The sequence below is a fragment of the Mobula hypostoma genome, chromosome 18 (genome assembly GCF_963921235.1).
Source record: "Mobula hypostoma chromosome 18, sMobHyp1.1, whole genome shotgun sequence".
In the NCBI taxonomy this organism is placed as follows: Eukaryota; Metazoa; Chordata; class Chondrichthyes; order Myliobatiformes; family Myliobatidae; genus Mobula; species Mobula hypostoma.
Window position 1 is genome coordinate 36,417,991 of NC_086114.1, and position 20,737 is coordinate 36,438,727.

Genomic DNA, 20,737 nt, shown 5'->3' on the forward strand with positions numbered 1-20,737 from the left:
ACTATTCCTCTTCTCACCCTGTCTGTTGCAAAAATGCCATCCCCTTCTCACAATTCCTCCGTCTCCGCTGCATCTGCTCTCAGGATTAGGCTTTTCATTCCAGGACGAGGGAGATGTCCTCCTTTTTTAAAGAAAGGGGCTTCCCTTCCTCCACCATCAACTCTGCTCTCAAACGCTCTGCTCTCAAACGCATCTCCCCGATTTCACGCACATCTGCTCTCACTTCATCCTCCCGCCACTCCACTAGGAATAGGGTTCCCCTGGTCCTCACCTACCACCCCACCAGCCTCTGGGTCCAACATATTATTCTCCGTAACTTCTGCCACCTCCAACGGGATCCCACCACTAAGCACATCTTTCCCTCCCCCCCCCACTGCTTTCTGCAGGGATCGCTCTCTACGCAACTCCCTTGTCCATTCGTCCCCCTCATCCCTCCCCACTGATCTCCCTCCTGGCACTTATCCTTGCTAGCAGAACAAGTGTTACACCTGCTCCTACACCTCCTCCCTCGCTATCATTCAGGGCCCCAAACAGTCCTTCCAGGTGAGGCGACACTTCACCTGCGAGTCCTTTGGGATCATATTGAGTGTCTGGTGCTCCCAGTGTGGCCTCCTGTACATCAGTGAGACCTGACGTAGATTGTGAGCCCTCTTCACTGATCACCTATGCTCCGTCCGCCAGAAAAAGCAGGATCTCCCAGTGGCCACCCATTTCAATATGTTTTAACTATGCCTTCCTCTACTGTCGTGATGAGGCCACACTTAGTTGGAGGAACAACACCTTATACTCCATCTAGGTAACCTCCAACCTGATGGCACGAATATCGATTTCTTGAACTTCCCATAATGCCCTCTCTTCACCATTCTCCAACCCACTTTCCCTCTTTCACCTTACCTCCTTGATCCGCCCACCCATCACCTCCTCTGGTCTCCTCCCCCCTTTTCTTTCTTCCATGGCCTTCTGTTCTGTCCTATCCTATCAGACTCCCCCCTTCTCCAGCTCTGTACTCTTTCACCAATCAACCTCCCAGCTCTTTACTTCACCACTCCCCTTCAGGTTTCACTTATCACCTTGTCTTTCTCTCTCCCCTCCCCCTGACCTTTTAAAATCTACTCATAGAAACACAGAAAACCTACAGCACAATACAGGCCCTTCGGCCCACAAAGCTGTGCCGAACATGTCCCTATCTTAGAACTACCTAGGCGTTACCCACAGCCCTCTACACTTCTAAGCTCCATGTAGCCATCCAGGAGTCTCTTAAAAGACCCTATCGTTTCCGCCTCCACCACCACCGCCGGCAGCCCATTCCACGCACTCACCACTCTCTGCGAAAAAAAACTTACCCCTGACATTTCCTCTGTACCTACTTCCAAGCACCTTAAAACTATGCCGTCTCCTGCTAGCCATTTCAGCCCTGGGGAAAAGCCTCTGACTATCCACACAATCAATGCCTCTCATTATCTTGTACACCTCTACCAGGTAATCTCTCATCCTCCATCGCTCCAAGGAGAAAAGGCCGAGTTCACTCAACCTATTCTCATAAGGCATGCTCCCCAATCCAGGCAACATCCTTGTAAATCTCCTCTGCACCCTTTCTATGGTTTCCACGTCCTTAGCTTTTTTTCTCCAGTCCTGCTGAAGGGTCTTGGCCTGAAGCATCGACTATACTCTTTTCCATAGATGTTGCCTAGTCTGCTGAGTTCCTCTAGTTTTTGTGTGTGTTGCGTTACTTCAGGAGTTGTACTGGGCAGTAATTATCAAATATTTACAAACCAGAAAATGCTGGAAATGTTTACGGAGAGATTAATTGCACTAACATTTCAGAGAAACTATCTTCTCTTTTCAGAACTACACAGTTAAAACTAAGGATGGCTTAAAGTCAGATTATCTTCCCAGAAAATGAATATTTTAAATTCCTAACCAATAATATAAAAGAGGATAATACAAGCTTTTTAGATATATAAAGAGTAGAAGAGTGGCAAGAGAGAATATCAGACCATTGGAAAATGACACTGGAGAGATAGTAATGGGGGACATGGAAATGGCAGTCAAACTGAATAAATATTTTGTGCCAGTCTTCACTGTGGAAGAAAACACCAGCAGTATGCAAGAAATTTGTGGGTCAGGGGCAGAAGTGAGTGCAGTTGCTATTGCTAAGAAGAAGGTGCTTGGGAAGCTGAAAGGCCTGACAGTAAGTAAGTCAGCTAGACCAGATGGACTACGCCCCAGGGTTCTGACAGAGGAACCTGAAGAGACTATGGTGTCCTTGGTAGTGATCTTTCAAGAATCACTAGATTCTGGAATAGTTCTGGAGGGCTGGAAAATTGGAACATCACTCCACTCTTTAACAAGGGAGGGAGGTAAAAGACAGGAGATTATAGGCCAGTTAGCCTAACTACAGTGGTTAGCAAGGATATGTGGATTTTCAGAAGGCCTTTGAAAAGGTTGCTGCATGAGGCTGCTAAACAAGATAGCAGCTCATGGTATTACAGGAAAGATACTAGTGTCGATAAAAACTTGACTGACTGGCTGAAGGTAAAGACTAGGAATAAAAGGGCCTTTTCTGATTGACCATCGGTGACTAGTGGGTTTCACAGAGGTCAGTGTTGGGTCCACTACTCTTCACGTTATAAAGATCTGGATGGCAGAATTCATGTTTTTCAGGCCAAGTTTGTAGATGATACAAAGATAGGTGGAGAGATACAGGGAGCCTGCAGAAGGACTTGGACAGATTAGGAAAAGGGTCCCCAACCTTTTTAATGCCATGGATGCCGGCCATTAACCGAGGGGTCCATGGACCCCAGGTTGGAACCCCTGGTTCAGGAGAATGGGCAAAGCCGTGGCAGATGGAAATGTAAAGTTATGACCACTCACTTCCATCTGCCACTGCTTTGATAGAAGGAATAAAGGTATACACAATTTTGTAAATGCACAACAAATTCAGAAATTGGAGGTGCAAAAGGGATGGGAGTCCTAGTGCAGGATTCCTTAAAGGTTAACTTGAAAGATGAATTGGTAGTAAGGACGGCAAATGCAATGTTAGCATTCATTTCAAGAAGATTAGAATAAAAGAGCAAAGATATAATGCTGAGGCTTTATAAGGGTTAATGTAGGAGGGGCATTTGATGGCTCTCGGCCTGTACTTGCTGAAGTCTAGAAGAATGGGGAAGTCTCATTGAAATGTAATGAATATTAAAAGGCCTAGACAGAATGGACATGGAGAGGATGTTTCCTATAGTGGGGGAGTCTAGGACCAGAGGGCACAACTTAGAATAGAAGGACGTCCCGTTAGAATAGAGACAAGGAAAAATTTCTTTAGCCAGAGGCTGGTGAATATGTGGCATTCACTGCCACAGACATCTATGGAGACTAAGCCTTTGGGTATATTTAGAGCAGAGCTTGATACGTACTTAATTACTAAAGGGTACTAAAGGTTATGGGGAGAAGGCATGAAAAAGGGGTTGAGAGGGGCTATGAAGCAGCTATGATCAAGTGGCGGAGCAGACTTGAGGGGCTGCATGGCTTAATTCTGCTCCAATGTCATACGGTCTTAAAAGTTACTCCACTGTAGGAGGTCTGTTACTGCATGGGCCAAGAAGGCAACTCAATATTTCAACATTTTCACTTAATAAAAGACAGTAACATTGCTGGCAAGACCAGCACTTAAAGTTCAATGAATGGCTGACTAAAGTATAGTGCTATCTGTACTCTGTCCAATAGCATGAACTTCAGCCAACTATAAATGGCATTCTAAAATTAACACCTGTTGCAATGACTTATTAGTTCTAGTTGCCAGTGACTCAGGTGACTTTAAGTCACATTTGTTGGACTATGACAGAACTGTTATGTACTTTTTGCATTAGTATTTACAACAGTTGCCATGGAAATGCAACAAGTAAACTTTTTCGTGCTAGTTGCTAATAAGGAAAACAATTATCTTTTTATATATATTTGTTTTTCAGAATGCCATTGCTGGCAAGGTCAGTATTTCTTCCTGGCCCCTGATTACTCTTAAGAAAGTGATGGTGGGACACTTTCATGAATCGCTGAGGTAGTGGTGAAGATATTCTTACAGTGCTGTTGGGTAGGGAATTCCACAATGATGAAGAAATGGTGATATTTTTCCAAACTAGGACAGTGAGATTTGGAGAGAAAATAAAGATAGTGGTGTTCTCACATGCCTGCTGCTCTTGCTCTTTTTTTGTGGTGAAGGGCTCATATTTGGGAAGTGCTGTTAGAGTATCCCAGCTGACTGACAGCACTGCCTGTTGAAGATGACATACACTGAGCAAACAAAGGTGAGACACTCATGATGCCTCTTATTGTCAAAGTATTCATATGGCTGGTGCAGTTCAGCTTCCAGACAAAGGTGACACCTGTAACGTTAATAGTGAGGAAGGAATCTGTGCCAGTAACACCGCTGAATATCATTGGTAGGTTTCTTGACAGTTCCTCTTGGTGGAGATGGTCATTGTACGGCTCAATGTTACCCGTTGTCAAGGCAAACCTGAATGAAGTCTTATCATGCTGTAGGAAGGCATGGACTGCTTCATTTTCTTAAGGATTGCAAATAGAATGTTTGGAATTCAGCCCGTGTCCCTGTTTGGAGCCAGGCACTGATGATATCTAGAGCCACGCAGATCTAGTCAATCCCAAATTAACCATTGAAAACAAGTTATTGATGAGTAACTGATAATTAAGAACACTGACAACAACATTGTCACCTTCCTGATGACTGAGACAAAGCAGTAAGCTGGCTTTACCCAATGTCGGTGAAGACCACATATCTGTGCAGAATTTCACCTTGGCAAGGTACATGCCTACATTGTGACTATGGACAGCTGCAGCTAGATGCATGGCTGTTTCTAAAGCAAAAGTCTTCAGTACTGCATTCAGAATGTTATCCGGGCTTGTGGCCTTTGCATTATTAGAAAGCTCAGGGTCATTTTTTGATATTCGATGGAGTGGAAAATATTAGCTGAGGACTGGCTTCCATAATAGGCTTAGGAGAAGGCCTAGATTGAAGATCAAATCATGTAGTTATTAAATTACTGTAGCAAACAACTAGACTCATTGCATTCGGGATGGTTGCTGCTTCAGCCGGATTTTAATATTCATGTGCTGGTCTAAACCACTGTTGGAAATAGGAATGGTTCTTGAAGTCTCCAACTTCAGTCTTCTGTTTAGTTGTCCACTTTTATTCACAGCTAGATGTGACTGACTACTCATCCTTTCATCATGGAATAACTTAAAGCATATCAACTGGGTGGCATGGTAGTGTTGCAGCATAAAGTTTTACAGCATCAGCTGTAAGATTGGGGTTCAATTCCCACTGCTGTCTGTAAGGACTTTGTATGTTCTCCCCATGACCGCATGTGTTTTCTCCAGTGTTCTGGTTTCCTCCCACATTCCCAAAGATGTACAAGCTAGGGTTAATAAATTATGGGCATGTTACGTTAAGCATGGCAGCACTTGGAGGCTGCCCCCAGACTGTGTTGGTCGTGAGACAAACAACGCATTTCACTGTATGTTTCAATGTTTCTATGTACATGTGACAAATAAAGCTAATCTCTCTTTAATCATGTATTTAGCTTTTGCTGTTTAACATGCATGTAGTCCTGTATTCCAACTTCTACCACCAGGGAGCCCGAGACCCATACTCAATGATTCAGAAACAACTTCTTCCCTTCTGCCATCAAATTTCTGAACTGTCCATGAAACCATGAACAGAACCACACTATTCCTTTTGTTTTGCATTATTTATTTATTTTGTAATTCTGAGACACTTTAGCTCTTTTCATTGTACTGCTGCCACAAAATAGCAAATTTCATGTCATAGGTCAGCAATAATAAACTTAATTCTGGTGTTGCTTTAGGTATGTCTTTCCACAGTATTGTTCTACTGGCGGACTAATGGTGGAGCAAACAAAATGGCAGGCCATGAGGTTACACATTGAAAGAAAACTCTACCACGGCTGCTGTGCCACAATGCCTCACTGATTTCCATCTCACAAGTTGCCCTGACTTAGTGGTGTGCACAACAGTATACCAACACAACACTGTGAATGGAGCTGTTGGTCTGATGTCAGTGTTATATCTTGTAACTCCAAAAACGAATCGAAAGAAAGACACAGGAGCCAGGGATACGGGTCTACTTTGATCTAATTTAGTGAGGCACGCATATATGACGTGATGGTGTAATGATGTGTGCCATTCACATACTTTTTACATACAATCCTTAATGAATTATATAAACAACAAAGATTGCTTAATCAAACAATATATTTGCAATATTACCGAAATATTAGATACAATACAGTCAGAACTTCATTTGTCCAGATTCTGTCTGAGTCACTCCTATCAATGCTGTTAACTATGAAAGTATTTGTAATAGCTGATGAAGATGAGGTTATGAGCCATCCATAGTTTCGGAAGGGGGAAGATAGCCATTTTCTTAAAAAGCTCAATACATGGGTAAAAGGTTAGTGATGTGCATTTCTGCCTCATGAATTTACAAAGACTGAACCACTGGTCTTTTCCAGTTTTTTTTCTCTCCTCATTATAGATGCAGAGCCACCAAGAAGCTATATTCTTTTAGTGCATTCCAGGATGATTGGACAATTACAAAGCCGGAGGGTCCAATAATGTTTTTAAATCACATTAGTTTATACAGCAAGTCGTTCTTGAGAAAGATGAGCTTACAAGAGGCTTACACCAGAATCAAAATCAAGAATCTGAGTTACACAGATAATATTACCACCCTATCAGCAGAATGCGAACAGGATCCAAGTCAAGCTGTCATGAAAGTTGAAGAAGAGAATGCAAGAGCTAGTCTGCTATTAAACATCAACAGTTAAAAGAATTCAAGATAGGTAATGACCAAGTTGAGTTGGTGGTAAGCTTCACATTCCTGGGACAAGGACACAGAAAAATTCAGAAAGAACTGAAGAAAACAGAAGGCTAATGCTAGAAATAACAGCATTATCAAGATGAAAACATATATGAAAGGTACTCTTTTGAAAAGTGAAAGAACAGAGTATTTTTCCTTATACATTGCAAAAACAAAACAGGAAATGGTTACAATTGTAAGTTGTGCCCCAATTATCTACTGTTGATCATATCAAAGTGAATGAGTACTTCAAACACTTTGATTGAATACAAAGGTTCAAAGATTTATTTATTATCAAAGTACACAACTTGAAATTCTTCTTTACTGGGAAGCCATGAAACCAAGAAAGAAACAATCATCAACCTCCCAAAACCCACTTCCGCACAAAAAATGTACAAAAACCAAACAGGTACTTTATTCCCCCAAATCCCTCCTCCCGCACAAAAAAAAACAAACAAAAATGGAACAGGCACCTTAGGCCCTAAATCCCTCAATAACGGAACACACATATCGATTCCCCCCGCCACACATATCGATTCCCCCCGCCCCACGCACAAAAAAAACTAACAAAATGGAACAGGCACATTGACGAATACCCCCCAATCCCCACAACCCACCCCCGGCACCAAAAAACCAAAAAACAAATCAGGCACATTGGCCATGAAATCTCCCTCCCCACACAAAAAAATGAACAAAAACTGAACAGGCACATTGGCTCCCCAAATCCCTCATCCTGCACAAAAAAACAAACAAAACAGAACAGGCATATTGAACCCCCCCCCCCAAAAAGGCACATCCAATACCAATGAGACTTTATTAATCAGCACACCTAGCAGATTCCACATAGTTTTTGTTTGGACACACCTGTCTTTTACCTACCCATCTCAGTGAAGCATGCAGTTGAGAGGTACCTTCCTGTGTGCATGGCCGCCTTCCTATTGCCGTTGGTTTAAACGAAGAAGGACAATGATTGGCCCGCTCATTATCCTAGCCTTGGAGGTTTGACCTATGTATTAGGAGGTAAACACAAAATACTCTGTAGATGCTGGGGTCAAAGCAATACTCACAACACGCTGGAGGAACTCAGCAGGTCGGGCAGCATCCATGGAAACGATCAGTCAACGTTTCGGGCCGGAACCCTTCGTCAGGACTGAAGAGGAAAGGGGCAGAGGCCCTATAAAGAAGATGGGGGGAGGATGGGAAGGAGAAGGCTGGTCAGTTCCAGGTGAAAAACCAGTAAGGGGAAAGATAAAGGGGAGGGGGGGCGGCAGGGAGGTGATAAGCAGGAAAGGTGAAGAAGGAATAGGGGAAAACACAATGAAGGAGGCGGAACCATGAGGGAGGTGATAGGCATCTGGGGGAGGGGGCAGAGTGAAATAGGGATGGGGGAGGGAATTACCAGAAGTTGGAGAATTCTATGTTCATACCATTGGCTGGAGACTACCTAGACGGTATATGAGGTGTTGCTCCTCCAACCTGAGTTTAGCCTCATCATGGCAGTAGAGGAGGCCATGTATGGACATATCCAAATGGGAATGGGAAGCAGAGTTGAAGCGGGTGGCAACCGGGAGATCCTGTCTGTTGTGGCGGACGGAGCAGAGGTGCTCAATGAAGCAGTCCCCCAATCTGCTTCGGGTTTCACCGATGTAGAGGAGGCCGCACCGGATGCAATAGATGACCCCAACAGACTCACAAGTGAAGTGTTGCCTCACCTGGAAGGACTGTTTGGGGCCCTGAATGGTGGCAAGAGAGGAGGTGTAGGGACAGGTGTAGCACTTACGCTTACACGGATAAGTGTCGGGTGGGAGATCCGTGGGGAGGGACGTGTGGATCAGGAAGTCGCGGAGGGACCGATCCCTGCGGAAAGCGAAGAGGGGTGGGCAGGGAAAGATGTGCTTAGTAGTGGGGTCCTGTTGAAGGTGGCAGAAGTTGTAGAGGGTAATTTGCTGGATCCGGAGGCTGGTGGGGTGGTAGGTGAGGACAAGGGGAACTCTGTCTCTGTTGTGGTGGCAGGAGGATGGGGTGATGGCCAAAGTGTGGGAAATGGAGGAGATGCGGGTGAGGGCATCATTGATGACGGCAGAAGGGAAACCACGATCCTTAAAAAAGGAGGACATTTGAGATACCCTGGAACGGAAAGCCTCATCCTGGGAGCAGATGCGGCGGAGACGGAGGAACTGGGAATAGGGAATGGTATTTTTGCATGTGGCGGGGTGGGAAGAGGTATAGTCGAGGTAGTTACGAGAGTCAGTGGGTTTATAGAAGATGTCAGTATTCGGAGGTAGATGGGGCTGAATGGTAAATGGTTTGGAGAGAGTGTAATGTGTGGGTGACAGGGGTGAACTATGTGATTGTGTGCATGGGCCTGCAGGCACACTTGTGTAAGACAGCAGCTAGTTTTTTGGTATCTATCTTGAGAGATCATTGAACAACTTCTGATATTATTCTATTGCTTGGAATTTGTACACATGGAGGACATCATTACTTCAGTCTTCTTACAGTGGTCTTGATATGTATTCTGTTAGTCACATGCCTGTCCCAGCACGGCCTTTCAGTGCACAGAAATTCAACCCTAGAATTTATTGCACAGTCCAGGCTTCTATGTCTGCCATTGTGAATAGTGGAATTTTTTCTTCTCCTTTGTGTCCTTTCTCTCCCCAGCCATAAAATGTGTCTGACTACGAAGAGGAATGTGTCTTTTAAGGACTAACACTACTCTGTTCATTGTGCAATAAAGAGGCTGTCATGCTGAAATTAGTGCAGTACCAAAAGATATAAAGCAAGTTGCAAGTTAGTACAGGTTGAATACCACTTATCTGAAATGCTTGGGGCAGAAAGTGTTCTGGATTTTTTCTGATATTGGTATATATAATGAGATAATTTGGGATTGCCATAATTTCTGACTGAATTTATGTGCTACCAGTAAGCAATCTGTCTTACACTTGTTCATCACACATATGTAGTCACAGTAAAAATTATTAGTCATAGTGATACTTTATTGATCCCGGGGGAAATTGGTTTTCGTTACAGTTGCACCATAAATAATAAATAGTAATAGAACCATAAGTAGTTAAATAGTAATATGTAAATTATGCCAGTCAATTATGAAATAAGTCCAGGACCAGCCTATTGGCTCAGGGTGTCTGACCCTCCAAGGGATACATACCACTAATATAATGAAAATAGAACGTATGCAGGGTAACAAAAACAGCAAAGCAGCATCAGGCGAGTACCTGAATCAGCTGTTGAATGACAACAAACAATAGCCGGCTTTCAGTCTCCATCCATGATGCCATGTTTTGATTAAAAGGTTACAGTGCACGGAATTTGTATTTTTTAAAGATTTATGTAAGGTATAAAAACAACCAGCATCGTAGACTTGATCTGGTGCTAGATTTTCGAGAACAGCAGATCTTTAAAAATTTAATCCCGTGCCTTTTCTAAAACGTCTGCAACCAGCCTGCTGAATATTCACAATTACCTTCAAATTTTCAGTTCGTCGTGATAGATCTTTGCATGCTTCATGATCAGCATATTGTTAAACAACACATGTTCACTCCAATGCCGATGGTACACTATAGAAATCTTCATTTTTCACTTTATCCAGTGATTTTCTATTTTTCATTAACTTCTGATCATTACATATGTGAGGTCACTCCTCAGAACTGTCTGTGGTGCGCAGAGACCTGAACATCACCTGGGAACCTATCCAACGTCTTGTGGAACGTTCCAATTGTGATGTCATGTCAATGATAAACAATAATTCAGATTTTGGACGCTTTTTGGATAAGAGGTACTCAATCTGTACTTTTTTCTGAGTGTAAAATAATACAAGGCCGCTTCCAACTTGTTTTTCACCAATTTTGTAATGTTTTGAGAGAAGCTCAATTTGTCACAAGTGCTATAAATAACAAAGATTCACCTTTTAACTCCAGTGCTTTAATATTCAAATCAATGGGAAAAATACTACGTAGCCAAGTTCTCCAGGCCCCTGTGGTCCTCACGTTAAGTTTACAGACATCCTACCCTGCAAAAACTCATTTCAGGGAGGTAGCACCCACGCCCCCAGCAACCCCATATCAGCCCCCCCCACCACAGTCGACGTCCAAGGGTGTATGTAATACTTTGTTTAGTGATTTTGTCTAATCTGTAAACCAAGTTGGGTATATGCAGAAAATGCGACATTAAAATATGTACTTATATTATATTATATTATCATGTTTATTCTATTACAACTTTAAGCAAGTCTACAGGGAGTTTGGCCTCATCACGTAGGACATCAATAGCGTAGCTCCTTAGCAGCCAGCCAGCTAGTTTAAATAACGTTAGCTATGCTACTGAACAAATGACACCTGTTAAACTCACCTCAACATGTCTTTTACATTTTAACCCACCATGGGCAATAGAAAAGTCACTGTTGCAAACAGTGCAGCGAGCAACACTGTCATTATTTTTGAGGTCGACTGTAAAGCCCTCCAACAGAGAAAACTGATAGGTCTACTTAGCAGGGGTCCGCAATCGTTTTTGCACCGCAGGCCGGTTTAATATTGACAATATTCTTGTGGACTGGCCAACCGGGGGAGGGGGTGTTAATTGCAACCGGAATATAGGTGATAAGTCAATCGCATCATAACTAACGTTTGGATATTAAACACACAGCGCATATTTTCCTCGTATGAACATATAAAATCACTGCAACACACCAATATTGCTGAATAAGTGGGAGCCCTGGGCTTGTTTCCCTGCAACAACACAGTCCTATCAAGGGGTGATGGGAGACAGTGATACTCGAACGGGGTTCCTTATGTCCAGTTTATTCCACAATTTAGTTTTCGTTGCATTCATTGCAGAAAACTCCACTTCACAGATATGTTGGAAATGGAAGCAACGTTTTCAGTGCTTCCGTGGCTATCTCAGGATATTCAGCCTGACTTTGATCCAGAATGCCGGCAGAGATGTTATGTCAAACATACTTTTCAGCCCACCGTCATTTGCAAGCGCGAGGAGTTGATCCTTTTCCCGCACTGACATGGATGATTCACCGAGGACATTCACAAATAGGTCACGGACCCATTCCTTTGCACGTCTTGGGTCACTGATGACCTCGCGTGTGTTAAAATTCAACAGTGTGTGACAAGGAATGAGGAAATGTGCAGCTGACTCACATCGTTTCATATTGCCAAACCATATCACGTCCACGCGGCCCGGTGGTTGGGAACCACTCTTAGCACAGAGAGAGACCAATCAGGATGCTCACTCTCCCTCTCAAAAAAATCTATTTCTGGGATATTGTATATAATTTCTGGGCATCAGGAAGCCACTATTGATATGCGGGAGACTCCTGGAACTTCTGGGAGAGGTGGGATGTCAGAGTTTACAGGGCAATTAGGCTCATTTATGACACCATGCCACTATAAGCAGTGAACTAGGAACAGGGGAAATACCAACCGACACCTTCAGTCCAACTTACAAAGAAATTTGTGATGAAACAGCCAATTCTACAGAGTGAACAGATTAGTGTGCAGTTAACCATGCACATAGAAGAGCAATTCCGTGCCATTAATTCCAATTTTCTTCTACCAGATCAAAACAATGTACAAAATTGCAAGTCAAATTGAAGTGATTTCACTACAAGTAAAAGAAATTATTGACAGTAAAGCTTAATCATCTCAGTGGTCTTCCAGAAGACCTCTGATTTGTCCAAGAACAAACTAAGTAACTGAGAAAAACTTACAAAATATTCTACAACTCTACAACGTTAAGGTATGATAACTTAAGAACAGACGAGAATTAACTTTATACCCTGAAATCACTGATGTTTAATATTCTGAAAATGACTTATGTTTAATATATTCTGAAGGTTTGCTTGCTGAGAGTGCAGACAGCTTTAAAAGACAGCTTCAACAGTAGGAGAATAAAATTTTGTAGGAGCACACCTGGAAAATAAAATCTTGAAACAACTTTTCCTATCACCCACTCCCACTTTAGGAAATGTTCTTCCAAAGCAGGGTGTTCATTTGTAAAATATACAAGCATTCTGATTTTACAGCTATAATACTCAATAGTTTCCTATGAAAACAACAGAGCTGGAATTTAAACTTGTAAATGAGATACAAGATAAAAATCAATTGCCCTAAATTATTTTTGTTCAGACTGGAAATTTTAGGTTCAAGATACAAAGTCCACCACAGCAATAATTAAGCTGTTTGTTGACAATACTGAGCAGTCCATATTCCAGGCCAACACCATCTTGGCATTTGAATTTTCATTCTATTTTTGCATGTACCAAGGTGGAATCACATTTAAGTCTTTCCTTACAAGAGAAAAGATCCACAGTTGTGGTCTAACCCCAGCTGTGGTCCAATCAGCACTTTGAATAGCTGTGGCATCAATAGCATCACTTCTAACTGCTCGTTTTCCAGTATGCCAGGTGTAACTTCAGACCAACTTCAATCCAAAGCAACACATCCATCTCCATCAGCAATCCAGTGAGCTTCTCTGAACTACCCCTAATGCAAAGCACATCCCTACTTAAACAAGGAGATTAAACCTTTTTGATTAGTTTCTACACACATACATAACATTTTAAATAGTCTACGTTTATGGATCCCCAAGTCATCTCATGGATTGCAAAGATACACTTAAAAAAAAAATTCTGTTCCATCTTTGACCACACATTTGCCTTCATTGAAACCTATCGTTATCAGGACACACAAGAGATTCAGCAGATGTGGAAAGTGTTGAGCAACGCACACAAAATGCTGGAGCATGGTGTGGGAGAATGTATCTGAGGAAGCACGGGGGTGAATGGGAATAGCTTCTGAGGCTGTGAACAGTAGAGTGTGCACAAAGTAGGGCATAGTGGTTAGTACCAGTGACCGGGGTTCAATTCCCAACGCTGTCTGTAAGGAGTTTGTATGTTCTCCCTGTGACTGCATGGGTTTCCTCTGGGTGCTCCCACAATCCAAAGGCGTACTAGTTGGTAGTTGGTCGCTGTAAATTGTCCCGTGATTAGGCCAAGATTAAATCTGGGAATGCTGGGAGGCGTGACTCAAAGGGCCAGAAGGGCCTATTCCGTACTGTATCTCTAATTAACTAAACAAACAAACTATGAAGCGAAATGGCCAGCCTTGATAGAGTCTGAGCCTGAGTGTTCATTTTCCTCCATAGATGTTGCCTGGCCTTCCAAGTTCCCTTAAGCATTTTGCGCATGTTACTGTGTCAATTCTGTGAACTTGGAAACAATGTCCTTTTTCAAGCTGGTCTATTTATGGACACAGTAAATTGTTGCAAAATGAACTCAAATTTATATGGGAATGCATGTCACAGTTAAGTAATTGTCCACTATGCTTAGTCTCTGCCTCCTGACTCTCAGCCAATTTACCAGCAAGGTCAATAACTTGCCTTCAACTTCACAAACAAGGGAAGCTTCATCAAATACATTTTGAAATCATAATCAGCTTTAATACCACTGGCATATGTCATGAAATTTGTTCCAACACCTCCCTGACCACCACTTTAATTACCCTTTTAAAGTGTTCAGTCAGACTTTTCAAGCATGACTGCACCTTTCCAAATTCACGTTGAGCCTCTTTGATCGACTGTTTACTCTAAAACAATTCAGTTACTCTGTCCTTTATTGGACGTCAGATAAAGTAGTTCTGTGGGCATGTGGCCAAGTGGTTAAGGCACTCGACTAGCAACCTGAAGGTCGTGAGTTCGAGCCCCAGCCGAGGCAGCGTGTTGTGTCCTTGAGCAAGGCACTTAATCACATATTGCTCTGCGATGACACTGGTGCCAAGCTGTATCGGCCCTAGTGCCCTTCCCTTGGACAACATCGGTGTCGTGGAGAGGGGAGACTTGCAGCATGGGCAACTGCCGGTCTTCCATACAACCTTGCCTAGGCCTGCGCCCTGGAGAGTGAAGACTTTCCCCTCACAAGACTAACGGATGTCTTTATTATTTAAAGTAGTTCCACAAAAATAGACAAAATGAGAACAATTACCTCATTAGAGCCAATAAAAAATACTCAGTACTGGTTTCCTATCTATAATAGCCACAATATTATATGGTTATATGGTTAAGATACCATGTTGTGAGGACAATTAATGTGAAGAGACCTCTAGCATACATATCTTAAGGGTGAAAGATCAATGTATAATCAGCACATAACTTACACTACTTTTATGCCACCATTAGTCCAGTAATATTGTTTTCAAACAAGTTGTTCAATTATTTCAATCATATATGCAGCTTTAACATACTTTAATATTATTTTTTAAACTCAGAATAACAAAAGCATTCCAGATTACCAGACATTCCATTAACTCATGATAGCCACTTCATAATGGATGCATACCTGCTGTTGGATTAAACTGCAGAGTTGTTGTTTTCCTTTAGTTTGACTTTCTTACGCTTGTTTGTATTTTTATATAATTACCTATATACATGTGATTGTTCAGTGAGTTTGCCTGTGGTTACAGTTGCCTCTGTATTTTTCTGGAAACTTCTTGATTTCGGTGGCAGGTTGTCGCATTACCTGAATCAGGTGGTTTAATTAGTTAACTGTCATCTGTCAGAATTTCAGTGGAATCAGTGTTTGGTACAAGACCAGACCACCAGTGTTCTCTTTCCCTTCCGGTCTCTTCCTCTGCTCATTTTCTTTCTCTTTTTCCCTTTCACCTCTTGCCATGCCTCTTCCCCCTCGTTCCCTTTGTTCATGCAACGCTTAATAATAGGATCATAAGCAACAAGTTTTATGCCTCATTCTTAACTTCTGAAGAACCTCTAGATCGCAAAACATTGGGATCCAACACTGCTGACATTTCAATGACCACAATGAATATTAACACTGCCTCAGCTAAGGATTTTTCTTTCTCTGAAATGGAGGTGCAAATCCCATGCTTATTTTTCCTCCTCTTTCCTATATCCAGTTTTAAAGCCAACTGTTGTACAAGATGGAATTTATAAATTCAAAGGTAATTTTATTATAATATGTGTCACCACATACAATGCTTAGATTCATTTTCCTGCAGGCATTCTCAGCAAATCTATAGAATAGTAACTATAACAGGATCAATGAAAGATCAACCAGAGTGCAGAAGACAACAAACCGTGCATATGCAAGTATAAATAAATAGCAATAAATAACACAAATATGAGATAACAAGATAAAGAGTCCTTAAAGTGAGATCATTGGTTGTGGGATCATTTCAATGATGGGGCAAGTGAGTATAGTTATCCCCTTCTATTCAAGAGCCTGATGGTTAATGGGTAGTAGCTGTTCTTGAACCTTGTGGTGTGAGTTCTGAGTCTCTTTTACCTTCTACCTGATGGCAGCCTTGAGAAGAGAGCATGACCTGGGTGGTGGGGATTTTTGATGATGGATGCTGCTTTCCTATGACAGCATTTCATGTAGATGTGCCCCATGGTTGGGAGGGCTTTACCCGTGATGTGCTGGGCTGAATCTGCTACTTTTTGTTGGATTTTCCATTCAAAAACATTGGTGTTTCCATACCAGGCCATTATGCAGCCAGTCAATACACTCTCCACCAAACATCCATAGAAGATTGTCAATATCATAGACGTCATTCCAAATCTCCACAGACTCTCAGGGAAGTAGAGGCACAGCTGTGCTCTTTACAGCACAAAAGCAGGCCGTCTATGTACATGGCTCAAGCCACTAATAGAGTAGTCCACTTCAACCAAAGTTAACTTACCACAGATTAGTGATTGAAACTAGGGAAACTTTTGGTTTGAAAACCCAAATTGTGCACGTGTACCAAAAACAGTCACTTATTGGTTCAGTTGTTAAAGGTGTTTTTAAAAACAATTTTAAATAATACATATTTTAGAAATTCTGTTAAATAGGGGCCGTGGACAATTCTGATTTGATGGAGATGGATGTGAAAGCACAGAGGAACATCTGGAAAAATTTCTGAAGTGCTCGTTCGCTGCTGTCGTTACCGCGCAGTCGGGAATCTTTCGGAGGGAAGGCCTCAAAATCCCCGGCTTTGCCTGCTGTTGGCGACCGAGATGGAGGTCGAATCGTTCGGATAGAGATGGCGCTCAGTACTCGGTGTCGGAGAGCTGATCAGAGCTCGAAGTTTTCGGATGTCTCAGAGTCGGACCATGGTCGGGTATGGCAGGGAGAGTTTTTCTTCTTTCTCCTGTCTGCGTGAGATGTGGGACATTTGAGAGACTTTGAACTTTTACTGTGCTCATGGACTTCTTCAAGTTATGGTATTGTTGCACTGTTGTAACTATATGTTATAATTATGTGGTTTCATTTGTTTTTTTCAGTCTTGGTCTGTCCTGTGGTTCGTAATATCACACCGGAGGAAATATTGTATCATTTCCTAATGCATGCATTACTAATTGACAATAAAAGAGAACTGCCTGTCTTCATAATCTAAATCTAAAGAATTTTTTTATCTACCAGCTGCGTCACTGGTGACTTTTTCCACAGTTACAATGAGTATGATCGTTTCTTTAACAAAAAGTGAGGTTTCAGGAGCAATCTTTGACAACCTGCAATAAAATTGCAGCTAGGTTGAGGAAATAAAGCAATATATGAATAAACTGTTTTCGGGCTTCCAGCCAGATACAGGTATCAGATTATAACGCAAACATGAGGAATTCTGCAGATGCTGGAAATTCAAGCAACACACATCAAAGTTGCTGGTGAACGCAGCAGGCCAGGCAGCATCTCTAGGAAGAGGTACAGTCGATGTTTCAGGCCCAGACCCTTCGTCAGGACTAACTGAAGGAAGTGCTAGTAAGAGATTTGAAAGCGGTAGGGGGAGAGGGAGATCCAAAATGATAGGAGAAGACAGGAGGGGGAGGGAAATAAAAAATATTAAAAAAACTCCTAGAAACTTAATTTACCATTTTCATTCCTAATCTATTGGTCAAATAAGGGAACAAACACCAACACGCAGGCCGACAACTCTAGCCTTGAGGCCCTAACTATACTCGGTTGGCTCTAACAGTCAGGAGACATCATTTACATGCCCACCTCCAGGTCCTGACATAGAAATTCATTGAAAGCTCAGTGCATCCAAATACAGTTCCATCAACCCAGGTTTGATCCTGATTTCAGGTGGTGTCTGTGTGTAATGTGCATTTGCTTTCTTGGCCGCACAAGTTTCCACTAGATGTTCTAGTTTTCTTCCACAAAACAAAATTATGAAGGTTGCTAAGCTAATTGTCTACTGTGAACTACCTTTAATGCAGGTGCATGATAAGATATGGTGGAGTTGTTTGCCTAGGAGAGAGAACATGTTGCAGGGAAGTGAGTGAGGAATGAGATTGGAGACATGAGAGACCCACAGATGTTGGGATTCAGAGCAATAAAAAAACTGCTAGAAGAGCTCAGCAGGTCAGGCAGCAAAGGTGGAACAGATAGTGAACATTTGGGTTGGACATTGACATAGTATAAAGAGGTGAGAAGGAGAGGTCACACAGGATTTGGGAAGTGACAAATGGACCCAGATGAGGTGAGGTTGATGGACAGATGGAGTCAAATAAGGGAGGGAGGGTTAGAGATACTGACAGGTTATAAGATGACTGGTAGAGATCACTAATAAGGGCTGCAAAAGCTTGTGGAAGGTGACTTTCTTCCATAGTGCAATCTTTGACTTTGTGAAGTTACTGTAACTTTTTATACCTGAACAACCAACCAACAAAATTATAGCTGAAAATGACCATTGTTCATTAAGTTCCAAACCAACTTGAACAGTAGAGAGGGATTACTGACTAATTCGACTAAATAAACGGTACTGGGAAAGCAAGAAGAGAACTGCACAGAGAATTTCAGCCCCTCAACTGACCACACCATTGACACTCTGAACTCTACAATTAATGGCGGGCATGAAACTGATCACATCCGGGTTAATCAAACATTAATACGCGAAACTTACTAATTTTGCAGGTGCAGCAATAGTCACCGAAAACACACATACAAAGTAAGGCAGCAATAAACAAACCCTGTAGTATCCCTACCTGCAACAACACCGAGGTACCGAAAATTAACGAACATCCCCGAACAATCGGGCAAACTCGTTAAACAGCAATGTACGAAAATTACCGAAGATTTCCGAAGTACCTTGGGTCCTGTCCAGAGGCTATTGGCTAGCTGGCTTGATTGTCAGATGTGTAGGCCACGCCCAGTTCTCATCCTCGCGCTCAGCCCCGGCTCCGCCTTCTCATGATTCTTCTCCGCTTACTGCCATGACGTCAGATGCTCAGGCTTTCCCACTCACGTTCCACGTGGGAATCGCCCCGCCTCCTGTTCGCTCCGGGTTTAGCCACGGCGCATGCGCCGCGCTCGCCTGCTGAAGTGGAGCGCATGCGGATTGCGGTGTGTTTGTCGTTGAGGTTTGCTCTGGGGCACTAAGTGAAGCGGCGGGGTGGAGTGCCAGGCGGGGAGGTGCTTGGTGCTCGGTGCTGTCTGTCTGCTGGTGAGACACGCAACGCTGCTAGTCCCTTTGAACACGGCGACACTTACTTGCATCTTCTTTCGCCATGTACCGGTACCTAGGAGAGCTACTGGCTCGGGGGGCCGTCGCTCCCTTGACGCCCGCTTCTGAAGGATGCGTGCAGCGCCTGGGCGGCCCGGCAGCCTTGCTCCAGTGCCGGCGTTACTCCAGCGAACCGGCGGCGGCCAACCAGCTGGATGACCCCAACTTCTTCACCATGGTGGAAGGCTTCTTCGATCGCGGGGCGAAGATCGTGGAGGACAAGTTGGTGGAGGACTTGCGGACCCGCGAGTCGGACGAGCTGAAACACAAGCGGGTGCGGGGCATCCTGAAGATCATCAAACCTTGCAACCACGTCCTGTCCATCTCCTTCCCCATCAAGAGGGACAATGGCGAGTGGGAAATGATCGAGGGCTACCGAGCTCAGCATAGCCAACACCGGATGCCTTGCAAAGGAGGTAAGGCGAAGGAATACACGCGAGCTGCCGGGAGCTCGTGCCCAGTTGGCCCCAACTCTCAGCTGGACAATTACTGTATAGGGAGGGGCTTTTATCTCTTTTACCCTTTCGTTACAGGTACGAGAACAATTGTTACCAAGTCCCGCTGTTCTGTCATAGGAATCGTAGACCTTGTCTAGCACTTAGAAGGGCTACATAATAATATCACTCGTTTATTCTTAAAAATTCCTTGACCACAGAATGTTCTCCTGTCAGTTTTTCAATTGACACCGTGAACTCATTCCCAGAAAGAGTGTTTCACAGTTGCGGGTCTTGTTTGATCATGGGCTTCCTGACGTGTAATTTAATTTTAATGACACGGACGTATTAGGACAGATGTCCAGAAGTTCGGTCACAGTGAGGTTTTCAAGAAAATGTTGAACGATAGGGAGGGAATTCATGTTATACGACTTTGACTAGTGAAGGCACTGTGGTCAGTAGTTTTTTTTAAATTTTGTAATTGGCTCGGAGATGTGTGAGAAACTAGAATTAAGCAATGGAAGATACTTTGTAAGTTGTCAGGCAGAGGTCAGGAAAAGTGGGGCTGTGAGGATTTGTAAGCAAAGCTAACGGTTAACACTGATTTAATCACGGGTAGCAGTGTTAAGATAGTTTGTATGGGCCGAACAAGATGGCAGTCGGGAGTGCGTTAGAAGAGACAAATTTAGAAATAGTAAACTTGTAGATGGGAGTATCAACAACAAATGATCAGACGGAGAGATAGTGTTGTGAACGTAGGCAGTCTTGTTGACAGTATTCTGATATAACTTATTAAAATGGGTAAAATATGAGCTGGATTGTGAACAGTTACGTTCTGCTTCAGAAAGACACAGCAATTGTGAACTGGTGGCTTGGGAATGGGCTCAGGCTTT

At 43.0% G+C, this 20,737-nt stretch overlaps 2 protein-coding genes across 3 annotated transcripts in view; one reads left to right on the forward strand and one right to left on the reverse strand.

The window, feature by feature from the left end:
* Positions 1–19,006, reverse strand: part of shld2 (shieldin complex subunit 2) — a 115,942-nt gene extending 96,936 nt beyond the window's left edge. Inside the window, exons 1-2 of one of the 2 annotated variants that reach the window (XM_063070725.1) lie at positions 18,893–18,933; positions 7,957–8,063 (exon numbers count right to left, since the gene is read on the reverse strand). The gene's annotated coding sequence lies outside the window, so the exon portion shown is untranslated. Of the gene's footprint in view, positions 1–7,956; positions 8,064–18,892 lie in introns of both variants that reach the window. The other variant, XM_063070724.1, reaches the window with a different exon arrangement.
* A 210-nt stretch (positions 19,007–19,216) lies between these two features.
* Positions 19,217–20,737, forward strand: part of LOC134358478 (glutamate dehydrogenase, mitochondrial) — an 89,052-nt gene continuing 87,531 nt past the window's right edge. The window contains exon 1 of the mRNA XM_063070728.1: positions 19,217–19,826. Coding sequence (XP_062926798.1) covers positions 19,415–19,826 — 412 coding nt within the window. The 5' untranslated portion in view covers positions 19,217–19,414. The remainder of the gene's footprint in view (positions 19,827–20,737) is intronic.